Below are 17,690 nucleotides of genomic sequence, written 5' to 3'. Positions count from 1 at the left end.
TAATTGTTTCATTTGTGCTAATGTGAAAGAACTGGGGCTGAGCAAGATGGGAAGTAGTGGGTATTACAAACACTGATTCAGAACTCCATCGAGCTACTGAGAGAGGAGAAAAGGGCACAGGGAGCACGGATTTCTTCAGCAGCTGATAAAATGCACTATCCCCATTCTTTCTTAATACAAATGGGCCTGGCATTTGTGGGACCCTAACCCTACAGAAGGGGACACGACTGTATTTTCCTTAAGACTGATGCAGAACCAGAAGCCCTTATCAGTAAACAAAGAAAAAAAATAAACCTGGAATTTTCATTCTATAGACCATCCATAGGAATCAACAGGAAAAAGCACCCAATCACTGAGCTTCTCTTTCAGTAAACCATGGTCACTACCTTGCAGAGAGGCTGTGTGAGGGTAATGAGCCCAATTCTCTCCCTCCAAACTCAGGTAGGTATGAATCAGAGATGAGGGGAAAATCCTTATGCCCTTTGACAGTTGCTTGGTAAAGCCTAGACAGCATTGGTCTGTAGATTCGTCACTGCAAAGAACAGATAATTTGAGCGTGTGGCAGGAGGCTGGGACGTGTAAGGCTACTGTACCCTGCTGCTACGTTCCTCAGCCACACTGTGAAGCAAGAAGAGGGCTCAGCATTTTCAGCATTGAATGCTGGAATGTTCTTATATCTAAGTTCCAAAAAGTCTTCACTGGTAAGTGACAAGGGCAACTGGTTTATAACTTCAGTGTATTAGCCGAGAGCCTAGAGTACTTACAAAACTCAAGTAACCATTTGCCAGTAGCCACAGAACAAATCCAGTCTCAGTTCCTGGGTTATCTGGGTTGATGTGGGAAAGCAGGGTATAGATAAAGCAGTACAAATAAATCAACATCATTTCTTTTAACTTCGTGAATTTATTTCCTTGAGGTGATTTTTCTCTAATTCGCTGGTCAATAAGGCTTATTTTGAAATTAATTTGCATTTTCTAATACAAACCCAAGGCTGGAGAAAAAAAAAAAAAAACAATCCAGAAGTGAGCTGGTTAGCAAAAGGCAAACCATTCTAGGATAAAAACTGTGACCCACCAAATGAAAGACAAATGTGCCTATACATACTTCTGTCACTCTTCTGCTAAAATTAACCCATAACTACTTGATTAACACAAGGTTCCCCTGCAAATAATTTGGCCATGAAATCCTAAATTTTTCAAATAACAGGTAGTTCTCAAAAATTCACATATTCATATAGCACATGAAACAATGAAAATTTTATCCAAAGCCAAAAGGACCATATACATAACATTAGGATAGTTGTTTTTCATTCACCCAGTTGATGTGTGTTTGGGATCCCCCCATATCGCATTTCTTAAAAATCTAATACTTGGAATTGAGGGATCACATACAGAGAATTAATTATCACAACCATGTTAAATATCTTTGCCAACTCATCCATTGGTTGTTTTTATCAATTTCATCCAGTGACTTCTATAAATCCAAGTTGCATTGATTAAGGTTGCTGCAGGCAAGCATGTCCTCCCCAAATAATGCTTTGTTGTTTTGGATGAACGGAAATAAACAGCAACTCTCTAATTTCTGAGGGTTACTTTTGGGGAAAATATCTCACAATGTATTCAGGTATAAAAAATAAGTGAAAATAAAGAAAATTCCATGTGTAAGTATGTCCAGTGAAACTTTATAGCGTAAACATATATTATTCAATAACGGGACTATTTTTTAAGAATAATAATTTCAAATGTTACAGATCTCTTTGGTCAGAGTTGCCTCTTTCACCTGAGTTGCCTTTTTCATGTGCTATGATTTTATATAGATGGGATCATGGAGAAAGCACCTGGCTGAAGTCAGAAGCCTGAATTCCTGACTGACTCATGCCTGACTCCCTGGGCCTGAGTTAAATTCAGAGGATGATTTGGGTTTCATTTACCTGCCTTACTCAGGTGCTCGTGTACTCATTTATCACGCAACAGAACTGTCATGTACATATTACGGGGATGCCAGGCACTGCGGTCTAAGAAAGGACATGGAAAGGGGCTCAGAGGAATAATAATATTAATAAACAAGTATATTGCACTTATGTGTGAGGCAAGGATTTAAGTGTTACATATAGTACTCATTTAATGCTCACCACAACCCTATGAGGTTGGTAAAATAGTGTCATGCCTATTTTATAAATGAGGAATTGAGGTTAAGGAGGTTAGGTAACTTGCCCAAGGTTACCCAGCTGGTAAGTGTCAGAGCTGGGATTTGGACCCAGGTAGGCTGGCTAAGAGTTCACACTCTTAACCAGTATACAACTCTAAATGGTTTGTGCCAGCTTTCCTAATTTCAAAACTGGGTGCAGATCTGGGATGCCAGAAGATCCAAATGGCTTCCAGTTTGGGAAATGCTTTACTCTGCAGCCCCAGCCAAGGAGCAGATAATACGTAATGGAGTGGTTCCTGTTCCCACTCATTTGTGAGCCCTTCATAGTGAAAACAAACGATTTCCCCTTTAAAATACTGTATGTTGAGTTGCATATAATTTTACTATTCTCTGTTTTTAAATGGCCATATGAACAGATCTAAGTATTTTTATCTCACTATTAAACTAAAGGCAAAACACCTAATCATTTCTATCATTTTCATAGCACTTTATATTTTTCAATGTACTCTCACGTTTGTTGTTGCTTTTGATCCTCTCAGTAGTGTTGAGGCAGATGACAATCTTAATATTCTACAGAGTCCACAGAGATCCATATCTTCCAGCTCTTACACCAGAATTCTTAAAGGGATGTCACTAGATGGTTATTTTCCAATTTTTCCAGATATGAATTAAGTTCTAGTAAATGGTAAACACCAGTTATGATATTACTCAATTTTTTTTCCCAAACTAGTCAGCTGGCTCTAATGTGATCTGCATGTGAATACTAAATGGCAGAATAATATGATTAAAAATTGTGATTAAGAGAAGAGGTAAAGCAATGAGAAGTAGCTACAAAGAATATAGTTTTAAAAAATGTGTTATATGGAATACATGTGGAACTTCAGAAGGAGTCTTTAAAGCCTCACATTTTGATTGTCTCTAGTACTTTGGTAGGTTTGTCTCCCACATACACCAAACCTAATACTCATGACCTCCCACAAAGTAGAATTAAACTAATTCGGTCCAATATAGTAAAGAAACCCATGGCTTATACTACCAAAAAAAAAAAAAAAACAGACAAAGAAAAGGAAAATAAAAACAAAAACACCACCAACACTTTTCAGGGTAGACTTTGTATTTATCTTTTATATGGAGCCAAAAGTAAATCAAGATATAATTTTAAAATAATATTATTTTGCACCTTTAAAAAATAATTTTTGTAAGTAAACATTAATCAATTAATAATCTAGGACAGTGAACAAAATCTGGTCAGTCCTAGCTCTAATAGATTTTCCAAGTTAAGCTTTTAATTCTCACTTTATGAATTTCAAAAATTAAAGCTCCTGCTCTTTTTTCTAAGGAATGGTACTTAATATTTACATTACAGTCTCTTTATATACTATCTAACATGCAAGCATATTTATGTGTTCCCGCTGATAGGGGAATAACCCTATTATTTTCAACATTACGAATTCATGAAGACAATATATTTTGGAAATAGCAAATCCAGCAGTTCATGATGGAATCTGAGAAAACAAAGTCTTAGACTTCACTACTCATAGAAATCAATACTTGGGAGAGGATATGGTGTATGTGACTCCTCAGTCCATCATTAGTTACTAAAGGTTTTCTAACAATGTGCCTCTCCTACAAGTAGAGGCCTGGACCCTGAGGCTAGCCTTAAGGCATGGTCACAAATAATAATGGCTTATTGGGTAACTTTCTATGACTGGCACCTAGAGGCAATGGTAGCCTGTATCTTAATAAAGACAACATTTTAATAAAGCAAATGAACACTCAATATGTATTTAAATAACTCTTGAGTCTTCGTTTCATTCATCAGGTGTATCAGTTTAAATAAAAATGTGTAACATTATTAAAATAAACATTTTGGGGAGATATTATGGTGTGATGGTTCAGAGCAAAATTCTCGAGGAAAAGAGGCTTGGGTGAGAATCCTGGTTCTATCCTTTCCTAGCTGTGTGGCCCAGAGGAAATTCCTTAGTCTCACTAAGTCACAGTCTTCACATTTGCGCATGAAACAGGCTGCAATGGCTCAATGGTTAACAGTACAGGCTCTGGAGTCAGACTGCCAGGATTGACATCCCAGCTCTGCAATTCCCTCTAAGTGGGACCTTGGGGAAATCTGTTAACCTTTTGGTGCTTCAATTTTCTCATCTGTAAAACGGGAATGAGAAGAGTACACACCCCACTGGCTGGTTGGGAAGACTAAGTACATTAAAGCGGAGAGCTAAGAAGAATGCCTGATTCTTAGTAAACCACCTATATGTTCTTTATTTATATCTGTCACTATCATCTGTGGGAAGAGAATAGCCTCATAGAATTGTTGTGAGAATTAAATGAAATAATAAATATGGAATACATAGCTCAGGTCTGGCACATCCAGGCATTCAATATACAGTAGCTATTTAAAGTTTAATATTAATAAAAATATTTATATGTTAAATCACTGATACAAATTTCTTTTAAAATATTAAAGTTTGGAACCGATTTTGAAATTTAAGACAGTTGTCTATATTTCCCTACTTCTGGACATGCCTATCATTAACTTTATTACCTAATGGCCTTGTTCACAACATGTCAATATAACAATACCAGTCTCAATAAATACCTTGACCAGGAACCAAAAGGTGGTTCAACTGAACTATTCCAAGAAGACTGAACTATTCAATAAACAAGCAGACAATGAAAAATAAATTCATAAATTCAACATTGTGATTTGGTTTGTTATCTTCAACACTGATTTTTAAATTACTCAAGAGACATCATATTTCAACATACTAGGTATGGTGATAGCAGACAGCTTAAATGGTGTTTATTTCAGTCACCATTTCCAAATTGTACCCTGCAGGAAAGTGGAATATATTTAACTCTGGCGTAAACAAAGGCAGTGTTTTAGGGGAAAAATAGGAACAGAAGATCATTTGATAACTGATTTGCCACAGGAATTTTAATGTTAGATGGAAATATTTTTAAACATTTTTTTTCCTGAGAAAAATCAGCCATGTAATAATGCACCATATTAAAGCTTATGCTCTTTCAAAAGACGGTATTTGTTGTTTGGTTGCTGAAAGTCTACAACTATAATTGCAGTTTATTAGATATCCAGGGTGAAATCTGCTTGCTCCCTATACACAGCACGTGCCATTTGTCCTCCAACATAATGGAAGTTTGACACTTATTACAAGCCTATTATTTCACTGTAGTCATGATAATTAAAAAAAATGGAAGTCTGACACTTATTACAAGTCTATTATTTCACTGTAGTCATGATAATTAAAAACATCATCACCCCAGTAATGACTATCCATTGACTGCTTTCTATATGCCAGGCACCATACTAAGAACTTTGCATTCACTGTCTCATTTAATTTCCACAACAATTTGATGAGGTAGAGTATATTATACCAGTTTTGCAGATGAGGAAACTGAGCCCTGGAAAATTAGGAGCTTAGAAATTTAGGAAGAGGTTAAGTAACTTGCCACAGATCATATAGCTATAAAGTACTGGGACTATACTGGACTACTTCCCCCAACAATTATATGAAATAATTAAATGCACTACTTTCTTTCCTTGAAAACAATTCAGTCATCCACTTGTTCACCAAATATTTACACTACCTATGCTAGGTGCTATGGGACAAAAGAAAGATGGAAAGATGGGGAGCCATCGAAGATTCATGATCAAGTCAAATTAGAAGGATTAAAAAACAAAGTTAATTCAAAATAGGTAATCGATCAAATACTTGCGCAAATTTAGAAACAAGGTGTCAGACAACAACCTTTAAAACACAAGAGAGTGGTTAAAAGAAAGGTAATGGAACAAAGAAGTACTGGATCTCTTATCGCCAGGGACGGGTAGTTGGTAGATGCAATCTAATCTCAATTGTTGTATCAGGCTTTGAATTTAACTTCCACATACTTCAAAGAAAAAAAGTCTTCAGAGAAAGACCAATGACAGATCACTTTAGTAACAAAGTAGCACTGATCCTCTTATGAATTTTTTAAAAAAAGCTATAAACCTCAACCCTTTTAACTAAACAGCAACTCTTCCTCAGTATTTTTTTTTCTTTAGGCATGCAGTCTGGCTAAAGCTTTGAATGCTTAGAGCTCATAACTTTTCTAGTGGCTCATTATCATTTTTTATCATGAATTATAAGTACTTGCATATGTGTCTTACCTACCCTGTCAGAATGAAAGATCCTCAAAATCAAGGACATTTACTTATTCACTCCAAAAAGTGATGAACAAAACAATAATTCTTCACTTAATTTCCTAAGGTGATGATACCTTACATAAAGGTGATGCTCCATAATGTTTAACATTGAGTGAATGAATGAAAAAAATGTATAAACCTGGCATTCTGGAGCTTTTACTCAGTACAGGTTCCTTACTATGTTGAACTCAAATTCAGGAAGCACTTATGGATGACATACTACCTGTCAGGCCGTCAGGCCCTTTCAATACGGTTAAGATGGCAATTCTCCCTCAAATGATGTATAGATTCAATGTAATCCCTATCAAAAATCACAGCAGGCTTTTTTATAGAAACGTATAAGAGGATTCTAAAATGTATAATGAAATGCAAAGAAATGAGAATAGCCAAGACGATTTTTATAAAGAAGAACAAAATTGAAGGAATGACACTACCCAATTGCAAATCTCACTATAAAACCACAGTAATCAAGATAGTGTGGTATTGGTGTTAAGGATAGATGTATATGGTCTACAGTCACAAGAGTCCAGACACAAACCTTCACATTTTTGTGAACTGATTTTGACAAAGGTGCCTAATCAATTCAGTGGAGAAAGGACGGTCTTTTCAACAAATGGTGCTGGGACAACTGGATAGCTACACGCAAAAAAATAAATTTAAACTCTCATCTTACACTATTCACAAAATTAACTCAAAATGGATAGCAGAGTTAAAACTATAAAACTTCTATAAGAAAACATAGGAGAAAACATCTGTGACTTTGGTTTAAACAAAGATTAGATGTGACACTAAAAGCATGATACAGAGAAGAAAAAATTGATAAACTGGACTTCATCAAAATTAAAAACATTTGCTCTTCAAAACATGCCATTAAGGAAAAAAAAAATAAAACAAGCCACAGACTAAGAGAAAAATATCTTCAAATTATATATATGATAAAGGACTTGTATCCAAATATATAAAGAACTCTCCCAACTGAGTAAAAACACAAACAATCCAATTAAAATATTGGAAAAATATGTGAAGAGACATTTCACCTAAGATATGTTATGCTAGTGAGCACATGAAAAAATGCTCATCATTGTGGTTATTAGGGAAATATAAATTAAAATATATAGAATGCTATAAGCAAAAAGACTGGCAGTCCCAGCATGAGGGAGGATGTAGAGAAACTGGGACCCTCCTGCACTGATAATACAGTCACTTTAGAAAAAACAGTTTGGCAGTTTTTAAAAATATTAAACATAGACATTCATATGACCCACAAATTTCAGTTCTAGGAAACTTCTCAAGAGAAATGAAAACATATGTATATGCAAAGACATATGTAAATATTCATGGCAACATTACTTATAATAACCTAACATTGGAACAACCCAAATGTTCATCAACTTGAGAAAGGAAAAACAAAAAGTGGTTTTTTCCATAGAATGGCGTATTATTAGGTAATAAAAAGGAATGAAGTACTGATACAGGCTACAACATGGATGGACCTTTTCTGGGGCTGGGGTGGGAGTGGAGATTGGCAGCAAACGATATGAGGGAACTTTTTGGGGTGACGGAAATATTTTAAAACATTTAAAAATAGCTGTGTAACTCTATAAATTTATTTAAAACCATTGAATTGTATACTTTGAATGGATGAATGGATTTCATGGTAGGTAAATCATACCTCAACAAAGCTTATACTCGTATTTACATTGTGTAGGGGTGCTGGAGTGTTCATATCACTCAGCACTGGGCAGTGATAATTTCAGTCTTTGCACCTCATTATTTTCAATAATATACTTAAAAAATTTCTAGTAAAGCTTTTCATTTTTCACATGAATTGTCTATTTGAGTTGTTTATTTTTCTATAACAATATATATCTTTTACATAAGAATGCGTGAGACCTCTCTACCTCTTTAAAACAGTAATCCTTTTTCAGCGATGCATGGTACAAATACAAATATTTTCCCTGGGTTTTCACAAGCTTTTAAATTTTGTTAATAGCTTTTTTTGCCATGTTGAAATATTCATTTTTTATGTAGTCAAGTTTATTATATTTTCAAATACAGTTTCTGTGTTCAGTGCTATAACAAGTGGTAATATTCCTCTGAAAGATTAATAAAAACCCTTGAGCATTGTTAGTTAAGCATCACCTGCAGCAGATCTAATACTACCGAGACTTCCCATTTTAAGGAAATGTAGAAAACTGAATTTCAGATTTCAAAGCTAGAGGCAGACAGCATATCTTCCTTACACTTTTGTTTTAAGTGAGTCACTAGTGTTTACATCCCCAATTCATGGGAAATTGCCCCATTAGAGAATTTCTGATGTGCTATACTAGACAGTTCCAATAGTTCTGGTGATAAAAGAGCTGGAAAAATAAAAAGAAGGTGAAAATGTGTTTGCTGTTGCTAATCAACCCAGGACTGTGCTTCTAGGCTTCACTGGCTGATGTGCTTAGCAGAACATCTGATTATCATAGAAAGCAGTGACCACTGCAGGCATTTGTGGATGTTGGACCAGAACAGTCTAGAACTCATCACTCATTTTCCCTCCACCACCTGTGAGCAGGAATTTATCACTTTCCCTGCTATTCTACTCACTATTAATGGGTGGTAACCTGCCACCTATTAGGTAATAAATACAGGAATCTCAACTTTATTTAAACCTCAGAAACTTAGAAAAGCATTAATACACATTGAAGGAATACAGTACATTTGAGTACTGTATTCCTTCAAAACACACTATAACTGCTTTAAAAACCATTTGGTTTAATGTAGCTATGATTATCACATAGAAAATTACAGTTAAAATTCAAAAAGATATTACTAGAAAATGTTATAAGAGCATTTTCTATTAATGAGGATGATAGTATGGACTTGAAGTTATGTATCTGAGGCCCAATCATGTTAAGATACAATCAGAATCCCAAACGTTAATTTCTTAATCCAAGATCAATGTGTTTTAATCATGCTCATTCAACCACTACTATAAACTGAAATCCAACAGGTAAAAAAAAGAGACCTGATAGGCATTCAGAAACCTGACAACAGCAACAGAAAATTATTATTTCTCTCTTTGTATATTGAGTCCTAGCCATACTTTCAGGATACCCAAACTGAACCTTCTTTCCTTCTCTACCCTAAAGGTTTTAGAACCTATACTACCAACACTGGAACATATATACAGCCTTAATGTTATACAGTTGTTTTGTGTCTGCTAGTCCTAACACCTATTGGATTAAATATGAACTCAGTGAGAGCAGTGAATTAATGATAAGCTCCATGAGAGCAAGCTGTGTATCTAGACAGCATTAAAATATGCCTATGATTCCAAAAGTTTTTATTGATTTTTTTTCAGTGCTGCTTTGTGCTCTGCAGAACAACCTGCTCCATCACAAATAACATTTTTTGATTTCTGGGAAGAAGTGGATAAAGGAGCTAAGATGGCAAAAAAAACAAAACAAAAACAAACAAAAACAAAAAACATGGGGCACTTTTAAAGCTTATTAACATGTAGAATGAAGAATTCTTCTTTAGTCAAGAAAAATATTGATCCAGCATTACAGATCTCGAAGAGATACGCACAGTCTGTATTGTCTCCAGTTTTTCTCTTTGCATCTACTCAGGCTTTACCTGATGACAGTGGTTTCCAATGTAAGTTCCAGTGAACTCCAGAACTGAAAGATGGGATGGCCTTGGCAGCCTTGTTTAATCAGGCTGCTCCTGCCCAGTTAGCAATCCAGGTATAAATGAAAACCTTTCCTGTTAATCAAGGCTTTCCATTTCTGAAGAACACTCCCATGTCCCGGTGGATGACCTATACACAAGTCTGCTCAGGACACCTGGCCAGCTAATTCATGGGGGTGGGGTGGTCCCTGCCTTCCAGATAAAAGACATCATAATCAAAAGCCAGTTCTTCTACTGCTCTTCTTCCCTTCTGTGTCCTTGAGAGTGAGTGGTGGGCAGTGATGAAAAATAAAAGTAATGGTTTTACTAACTCTGGCCTTTGAACAAAACAACTAATGGTTCCACCACCTCAGAATCCATTATACATAAAAGGTGCATATTTAGACTACTGTTCGTCTAAACTTCTGTTACTAATTCCCAGGAATGGAGATGGCACCAACTCACCCTCTGATCTATTTCTTGATGATTAAGTCCTTTAACTCTATAAGAATGCCATGTTCCCACCCTTCCCCCAAATGACCTGCAGATAAAATGCTGAAAATGGTGGCATTATTTTGATATTCTTACTCAAGTACACCAGATCTAGAAAAACAGTATTTCCATAAAAATTAGGTTTAAATAATTAATTTTAAGTATCAGTACCCTTAATACACTACCCATCTTCTTAGGCACGTGGTGGGGGCTTTTTGGATTTCCTAAATTCCTCTTGACCCACCCACCACTAAAAGAAGAGCATGAGTATGCACAGGGTTCCTATTTGGAATGATGGAAATGTTTTGGTAATGGTTGGTGATTATGGTAGCACAATATTGTGAATGCAATTAACAGCACTGAAACATATATCTGAATGTGATTAAAAGGGCAAATGTTAGATCGTATATATGGTGACAAAATAAAATTAAAAACAAAATCTCAGTAAACCCCAAGTTAAACCATAGACTATAGTTAACAGCCAAATTATAAAAATGTGCTTTCATCAATTTTAACAAATGTTCCACACCAACGCAAGTGGTCTATATGAATCCTGTATTTTACGCATCATTGTTCAGTAAATACACAACTTCTCTAATAAAGGAAAAACAAACAAAGAAACCCCATGGTTGAGAGTAAGGACTTTGGGACTACAGTATGTGATTAAATCTGTACTACTAATTATTGACTGGTGAGATGTTAGGCTATTTACATCACTAAGCCCCAGCTCATCAGCCATAAACACCTCTCTCAAGGTGTTCTGAGACAATGTAAGCCATACCCTCATAGTACATGGAAACTATAAGATTTTTTAAAACTATTTTGATTACGATTTTTAGAAAGTGGAGTGGGAGACAATTTTCCACTACATTCTTAGTAATGACACGTAAGTAGCAAAAGCTACTGGATTTTTAAGACAAATATTTTCTACTAAAGCATTCACACACACACACACACACACACACAATCCTCAACTGATAAAGCAGGATATTATTTGTCATTTTGCTTCAAATTTAACACCTAGACTAGTTGACATTGTTGGAAACACTGGGAAAGGGTGTGGGAGGGTGTAAAGCATTTTCTTAAGAACCAGCCGCTACAAATCGGTTTTCTTGGGGAGGAGGTCAGTCTTCCCTTTCCTTCCTGGGACAATGACAAGTAGCAGCCGGAGCCAGGGGAAGACATGCGACCCGTTGCGTGGCTCGCAAGCCGGCGCGGAAGGGCACACTGTGCAAGGAACGAAAGACGAGCCTAAAATGACCCCAGTTCCCTCTACGCGCGGAGAGGGACGGAAGCGCGCGAACCCCGCCTTCCTCGACTCCAGTGCGGCTCGCGCCGCTGAGGAGGACCTTGCATCCCCGGCCGGTGGACCGGCCACGGTGGGCACCGCAGGCGCCGTCCCATCTTCCACGTTGCCAACTCCGCGGCTCCGACTGCAAACCGCCGGCAGATCCCCGCCGCCCCGGCCCCGCCTGCGGCGTCCCCAGCCTTGATTGACACTGGAGTTGGTACATACGGGTCTGCCGCCGACACGAGCAGGAGGGTGAGCGCTATTTTAAACATGGCTTTCCATCTCCCTTAGCCTCAGAGCCAACGCGGCGTTCCCAGCCATAGGCATGGCCCACATGGGAATGACCCCAACAACTGCTTGACCTTTTTTTTTTACCCTTTCTTTCCGATCTCTCTATGCTTTTACTTATTTTCCTCCCCTTCCTGCTTTCCCTCCACACTAATCACAACCTAGCAGTTTGCAAAGAGGAAACTCCCTCCTGTTAGGGGGAAGCCGCTTTTGCTTCTTGTTGTCGGGGGGGGGGGGGGAGGGGGCGGGAAACCATACCAGCGAGAATGAGTTCATAAACAGAGGAAGCTGCGTCGCTAGAAAGAAAGTAACATTCCAAGCTCGATGAGGACGGAGGGAGGGAAAGAAGGAAGGAGAAATGAATGCCTGCAACAGGCATCTGAAAAGAAGCGTGGAGAAGGGGAGCGGTTCGCAATCTACGAGTTACTACCACGCGCATTCCGCGCAATCCATTGCAATGACAGGATTTGCTGTAAGCAAGATTGGAAGGCCTTTGAGATCTTTTTTTGGCAAGACTTACCTTTCTCTTCGGCATAATGACTGTGTGCAGCAAAAAGTAAAGCAACGGGCTGGAACTGCTGCTACCACCGCTGGATGCTGCCACCGCCGCTGCAACTGCTCACGCGGAGGGCGCCGTACCCTAGCCGCCGCGACCTGCACCTCCGCGGCTTGCTCCTGGGTCCTCCACTCTCTTTCCTTCTGGCTCCTCCAATGAGGGCCCTCGCCAGCCAGCCGCGAGGCCCCATTGGCTGCCACAACGTTCTAAATTCCACGAGGGCACGCCCACCTCCCCACGCACTGTACGCTCTGTTGTAGTTTCCACTTCACCGAAAAATCTGCCCGGCGACTGAGCATGCCCCGTTCAACCAGTAACCGGTAGGCCCCACAAGGCTGGAGTTCCATTGTTTTGCTAATACTTCTCTGGATTTTAGTAGTAAGAAAAGTTTGGGCCGATGAAGGGAGGAAGAAGAGTAAGGATGGATACGTCAACTATATAATGTAAGTATGTACACAGCAAGCACTTTGTTTCCTATCCATAAAGCCTTGCAACAGGTGTCTCGCAATGGAGGCCTATAGAGGGTTGGGAGGTACTCTGGTTCAGAATTGTGGCATATTGTAAGGTCTCGGTACCCCCTGTAGATATCTAGTGACTATAGTGCCCTAAATTGTTTAGCTCCAATTTTCTAAAGCCTGTAATTACAAGTCACTGATTAATTCAGCCAACTTCAAGCTGGGTGTGAAGATAAATAGGACATGTTTGTTATGGAAATTAGGAAAAGAATGAACAAAGTCAAAACATTATTTTATATTTCAACATGTATTTAAAGGATGCTACATTTTATGCCTAATTTATGTTTTTCAAAGTTTTCCAAGGCATTAACCAGGCAATATAAAAAAATATATTCTATGAGGCCAGTTTTACTGATACCAAAACTAATCAGAGATCTCAAAAGAAAAAGACAGTTATAACACTATCAGATACTCAAAAAAATGGACAAAAATTATGAACAAAATTTTAATCCAGACTAATGATATATAAAAAGAAAAAGGATAATACATCAGTTCTGAGTGCAGTTTATCCTGGGAATGCAAAGTTGGTTTAACATCTGTAAGTCAATCAATGTAAATTTCTATGTTAATAGGATAAAAGAGAAAAGTAACATGATCATTTCAATAGATACAGGAAAAGTATTGATGAATGGGGTAAATAAATTGTGGTATATCTATACAGCGGATTACTATTCAGCAATAAAAAAGAGACAAAATGTTAATACATGCAACAATGCATGTGAATATCAAAAAAAAAAAAAAAAAAGCTATGTGAAAGAAGACAAATAGAAAAGACCATGCTGAATACTTTCATTTATATGAAATTACAGAAAAGGCAAAAGTAGGCAAAATTAGTTTTAGAATCATCTTAGAAAGCAAAATTTTCATCTTGGGAAAATGTATTGAAACCTTACACTACAATATAGACAAATTCACTTTGGTCACAGAGGCTGTAAATATTTATTAAACATTATCACTAAACAATTATTTTTTAATGCTTAACTTTTACTTTTTTAATTTTCAGAATAATGAATTGGCATCCTAGCAATCTCTAGAGGAGACTGGAGCATCTTTGTGAACTCATTGGTTTTTATGTATTTGTGTGCTTCAATTTATTGCCATCATTTTTTGTTGTTGCTAATATTTTTGTTGCCCCATATTTAATGAGTGCCTTTTCAGGTTAGCACCTGTGTCCGTGTGTGTGTGTGTGTGTGTGTGTGTGTGTGAAATTGACATTTTAATGTTTTTGTACCATCTAAGCTGTCCCTTTTTTCCTCCATCAATTTTATTTATTTATTTATTCATATTACTCGAGAAGTTGTAGGTTTACAGAAGATCATGCAGATGAGTTCTCATATAGTCGTTTCCATTTTTAACATTTTGCATTAATGTGGTACCTTTGTTATAATTGATGAGAGAATATTATTATAATTGTGCTATTAATTACAGCCCATAGTTTACGTTAGGATTCACTGTGTTGTACTGTCCTCTGTTTTTTGTTTTTTTTTAATTTTCATTCAAGTTTTATAGAAATTGTTCCAGCAGCTCTGTCAAGAAAGAAAGGAGGGAAACCAGGAAGGATAGGAGTTGATGGTGGCTTTACTGTAAGGCCTTTTTAAAATTTAGGTTTTTTTATTATGGTTTTATATGTGTGTGTGTGTGTGTGCAATGAAATTTGCCATTTTGACCATTTTTGAGTATACAGTTCAGTGGCATTAATTACAGCTACAATTTTGTGCTATCATCACCACTACCCATTACCAGAACTATCATCACTTAAAACAGAAACTGTACCAATTAAGTAATAAGTCCCCATTCTTCCTACCCCCAGCTTTCGGTAGCATCTAATCTACCTTCTGTCTTTATGAATTTGCTTATTCTGGATATTTCATATGAATGGAATCATACAATATTTGTCCTTTGTATCTGGCTTATTTCACTTAGCATAATATTTTCAAGGTTCATCCATGTTGTAGCATGTATCAGAACTTCATTCCTTTTTATGGCTGAATAGTATACCATTGTATGTAAATTTGTTTCTCCATTCATCTGTTGATGGGTTGCTCCACCTTTTGGCAATAATGCTGTTACGAACATTGACGCACAAGTATCTGAGTTTCTGCTTTCAGTTCTTTGTGATATATAACTTAGAGTGGAATTTGCCAGGTCATATGGTTCCTGTGTCCTTTTGACATGATCACAGTTGTCTCTGATAGATTTTTTGCTTTCAGGATCACAATATACTCAAAAGAACAATTGAAAAAAAAACAATACTTTGCTTTAGAGGTTAATAATTTATATTAAAAATATTTATAATGAAGATGACTTGGAAGAGAGTTAATTTGCAAAGTGTGTTAATGGTAAAAAAAAAAAAAAAAAATGCCAGTGAAGACATTTTTAAGTAAGATATGTGTGGAAAAGATGTTGGGTAGCGCTTGAATTCTGAGTTGAATTGCTGTTTTTCTCTGTGGAGAAGAAACTATGTCAAAAAAGATGGGGCTAAGGTGAATTGTTCCCCTCAGTGATGAAATGTGACTCACAAAGTTGGCTTCTTTAGTTTAAAATTTTCAAGGCTAAACACTCAATCAACAACAGCAAACAAAATTAGAAATTTTTTTACTGCACTTAATAAAATGTCTGCAGTGGTAAAGAAGCTTGCTAGTTGAATAAGAAAAGTTGATTGTGGGGACCTTGAGTCATTTGAGTCTTTTACTTCATTTACAATTGATGAAAATAACAGCTTTAGTTGTAAAATAAATAATAGCATTAGTTGTCTTTCCTTTGAAGTTGATTGCACCTGACTGAGGACACTAGGGAATGGAGCTCTCCCTTGTTACCTTCGGTAGCCTTCAAGGTCTGGGAAAATCAGCTGAGACCTCCATGGACAGCCATGGAGGTAAAAGGAGTTAGCAGAGACAATGATTTGGTGGGTAGAGAGAATTCCCATCTGAATTCTGTCTGAGTAGACCCTGAGTAGAAATGAGCATGTCACATGTAATGCGGTAAACAGGACAATCTAGTAAGAAGCAAAGACTCATTTGTTTATCAGAATATTCCACTGAGCATTTCTCCTGCCACTTACTTTTTTTTCTGCTTTGAAATATCAACTTCAAAGACAATAAAGACTTTTGTACAAGATGTGTATACTATCTTGGCCAAGATAGGTAATGGATAAATTATGGGAGCTACTGCCTGAGGAAGAAGGGAGGAAAAATTAGTGAACAAACTTCTTTTCCAATTCTAGCTCCTTGCTTCTCCTTTCCTACTCATAGCTGTTGCCATCCTATACCTATACCTAGCATCCTATACCTAGCATTTTTCAAACAGCAGGGCAAAACTGATTGTGGTGCCATGACTAGCATTAAAGAAAAGGAAGGAGAGAGGGAAGGAAGGAAGGAAGGGAGGGAGGGGAAGGGAAAGGAAAGGGGAGGGTATAGAAAATACCAGAGCATCTTAATGATAAAAATAAGTACTATTTTATAAAATGATTGTTTCCACTTTTCATACTTAAACACACAAATTCACACAAACATGTATATATAAATGTGTGTTCTGGGTTGTGATGTGAAATATATATATATATTGGGATGAGTTTTGGTTAAAAATAAAAAAATCTTTTGGATCTTTGGGGCTTTCTAAATTTCTTTCCCTGTAAGAAAAGTGCTTAATCTTCAAATCCAAATTTTGAGAGGAAAGGAGCACTTGCAGATCACCTCCCTCTCAACCTGTCCTTCTTTCCTTCTTTCAGGTAGGCACAAGTAGGCTCCCTTAGGTATTTGTTCTAAGTAATGGCAAATTACTGAAGAAGTCAGATCTATTGTCTATATGTTGTTGCTTCTGATAGCTCTTTAATTCTGGTAACTCAGTAAAGAAGCCAAAGAATTCCAGAAGTGAAGGAATTCAGGAGTGTAACAAAACAACATCAAAAGCGACACACGAGGTGGCAAAGAAGACATACTCTATTTTCTGTTTGCATTTTTATTTTAACATTTGAAGAGACCATGTTTAGTTCTTACGGGGCAACTAGGACAGTCCAAGAGCCACCTGTCCCATATCACTTGAGCTGCCTAGTAATAATGTGGATATCTAGATTCCACCTCCAACTTTCCACCCCCAGGAATTAGAATCTTTTATGGTTGGGATGGGGAACCTGTGTTTCAAATAAGCTTCTCTTGTGATTCTCACACTAGAATTTGAAAATTCCAGACTAGGCCTTAGCTTTCAACAAATACTTGCTGAATATTTGAATGCTGGTACTCAGGTTCTAATGATGTATATCTATAAAAGTCTGTAGACTTTTTAACATATTTCCAAAGCAGAAGCATAATTCTGTGGGGTGTAAACTCCCTTCATAAGACCTCATCTGTACTAACTCATCTCTTCTAACTTCCAGTTTTGCCTGGCACTACCTTCTAATTTCAAATTCTGCTTCCTCCTCTCTAGAGGCAAGGACACTGAAGGGTGATTAAAAACTGCACTTAACCAGATCCCTAGAAAGGTATCTTCTCCCAATTTCCCAGGCAGAGCTCTAGGCAGCTCCTTTCTTGA

General features: G+C 37.1%; 1 protein-coding gene across 2 annotated transcripts in view; it reads right to left on the bottom strand.

The window, feature by feature from the left end:
- HMGN3 (high mobility group nucleosomal binding domain 3) overlaps positions 1–12,795 on the bottom strand; it is a 34,385-nt gene extending 21,590 nt beyond the window's left edge. The window contains exon 1 of one of the 2 annotated variants that reach the window (XM_037844878.1): positions 12,613–12,795. In XM_037844878.1, coding sequence (XP_037700806.1) covers positions 12,613–12,627 — 15 coding nt within the window. In that variant the 5' untranslated portion in view covers positions 12,628–12,795. The remainder of the gene's footprint in view (positions 1–12,612) is intronic. The other variant, XM_037844880.1, reaches the window with a different exon arrangement.
- Positions 12,796–17,690: the final 4,895 nt, after the last annotated feature.

Source organism: Choloepus didactylus, chromosome 7, assembly GCF_015220235.1.
Source record: "Choloepus didactylus isolate mChoDid1 chromosome 7, mChoDid1.pri, whole genome shotgun sequence".
In the NCBI taxonomy this organism is placed as follows: Eukaryota; Metazoa; Chordata; class Mammalia; order Pilosa; family Megalonychidae; genus Choloepus; species Choloepus didactylus.
This window is presented reverse-complemented; position numbering and strand designations above follow the sequence as displayed.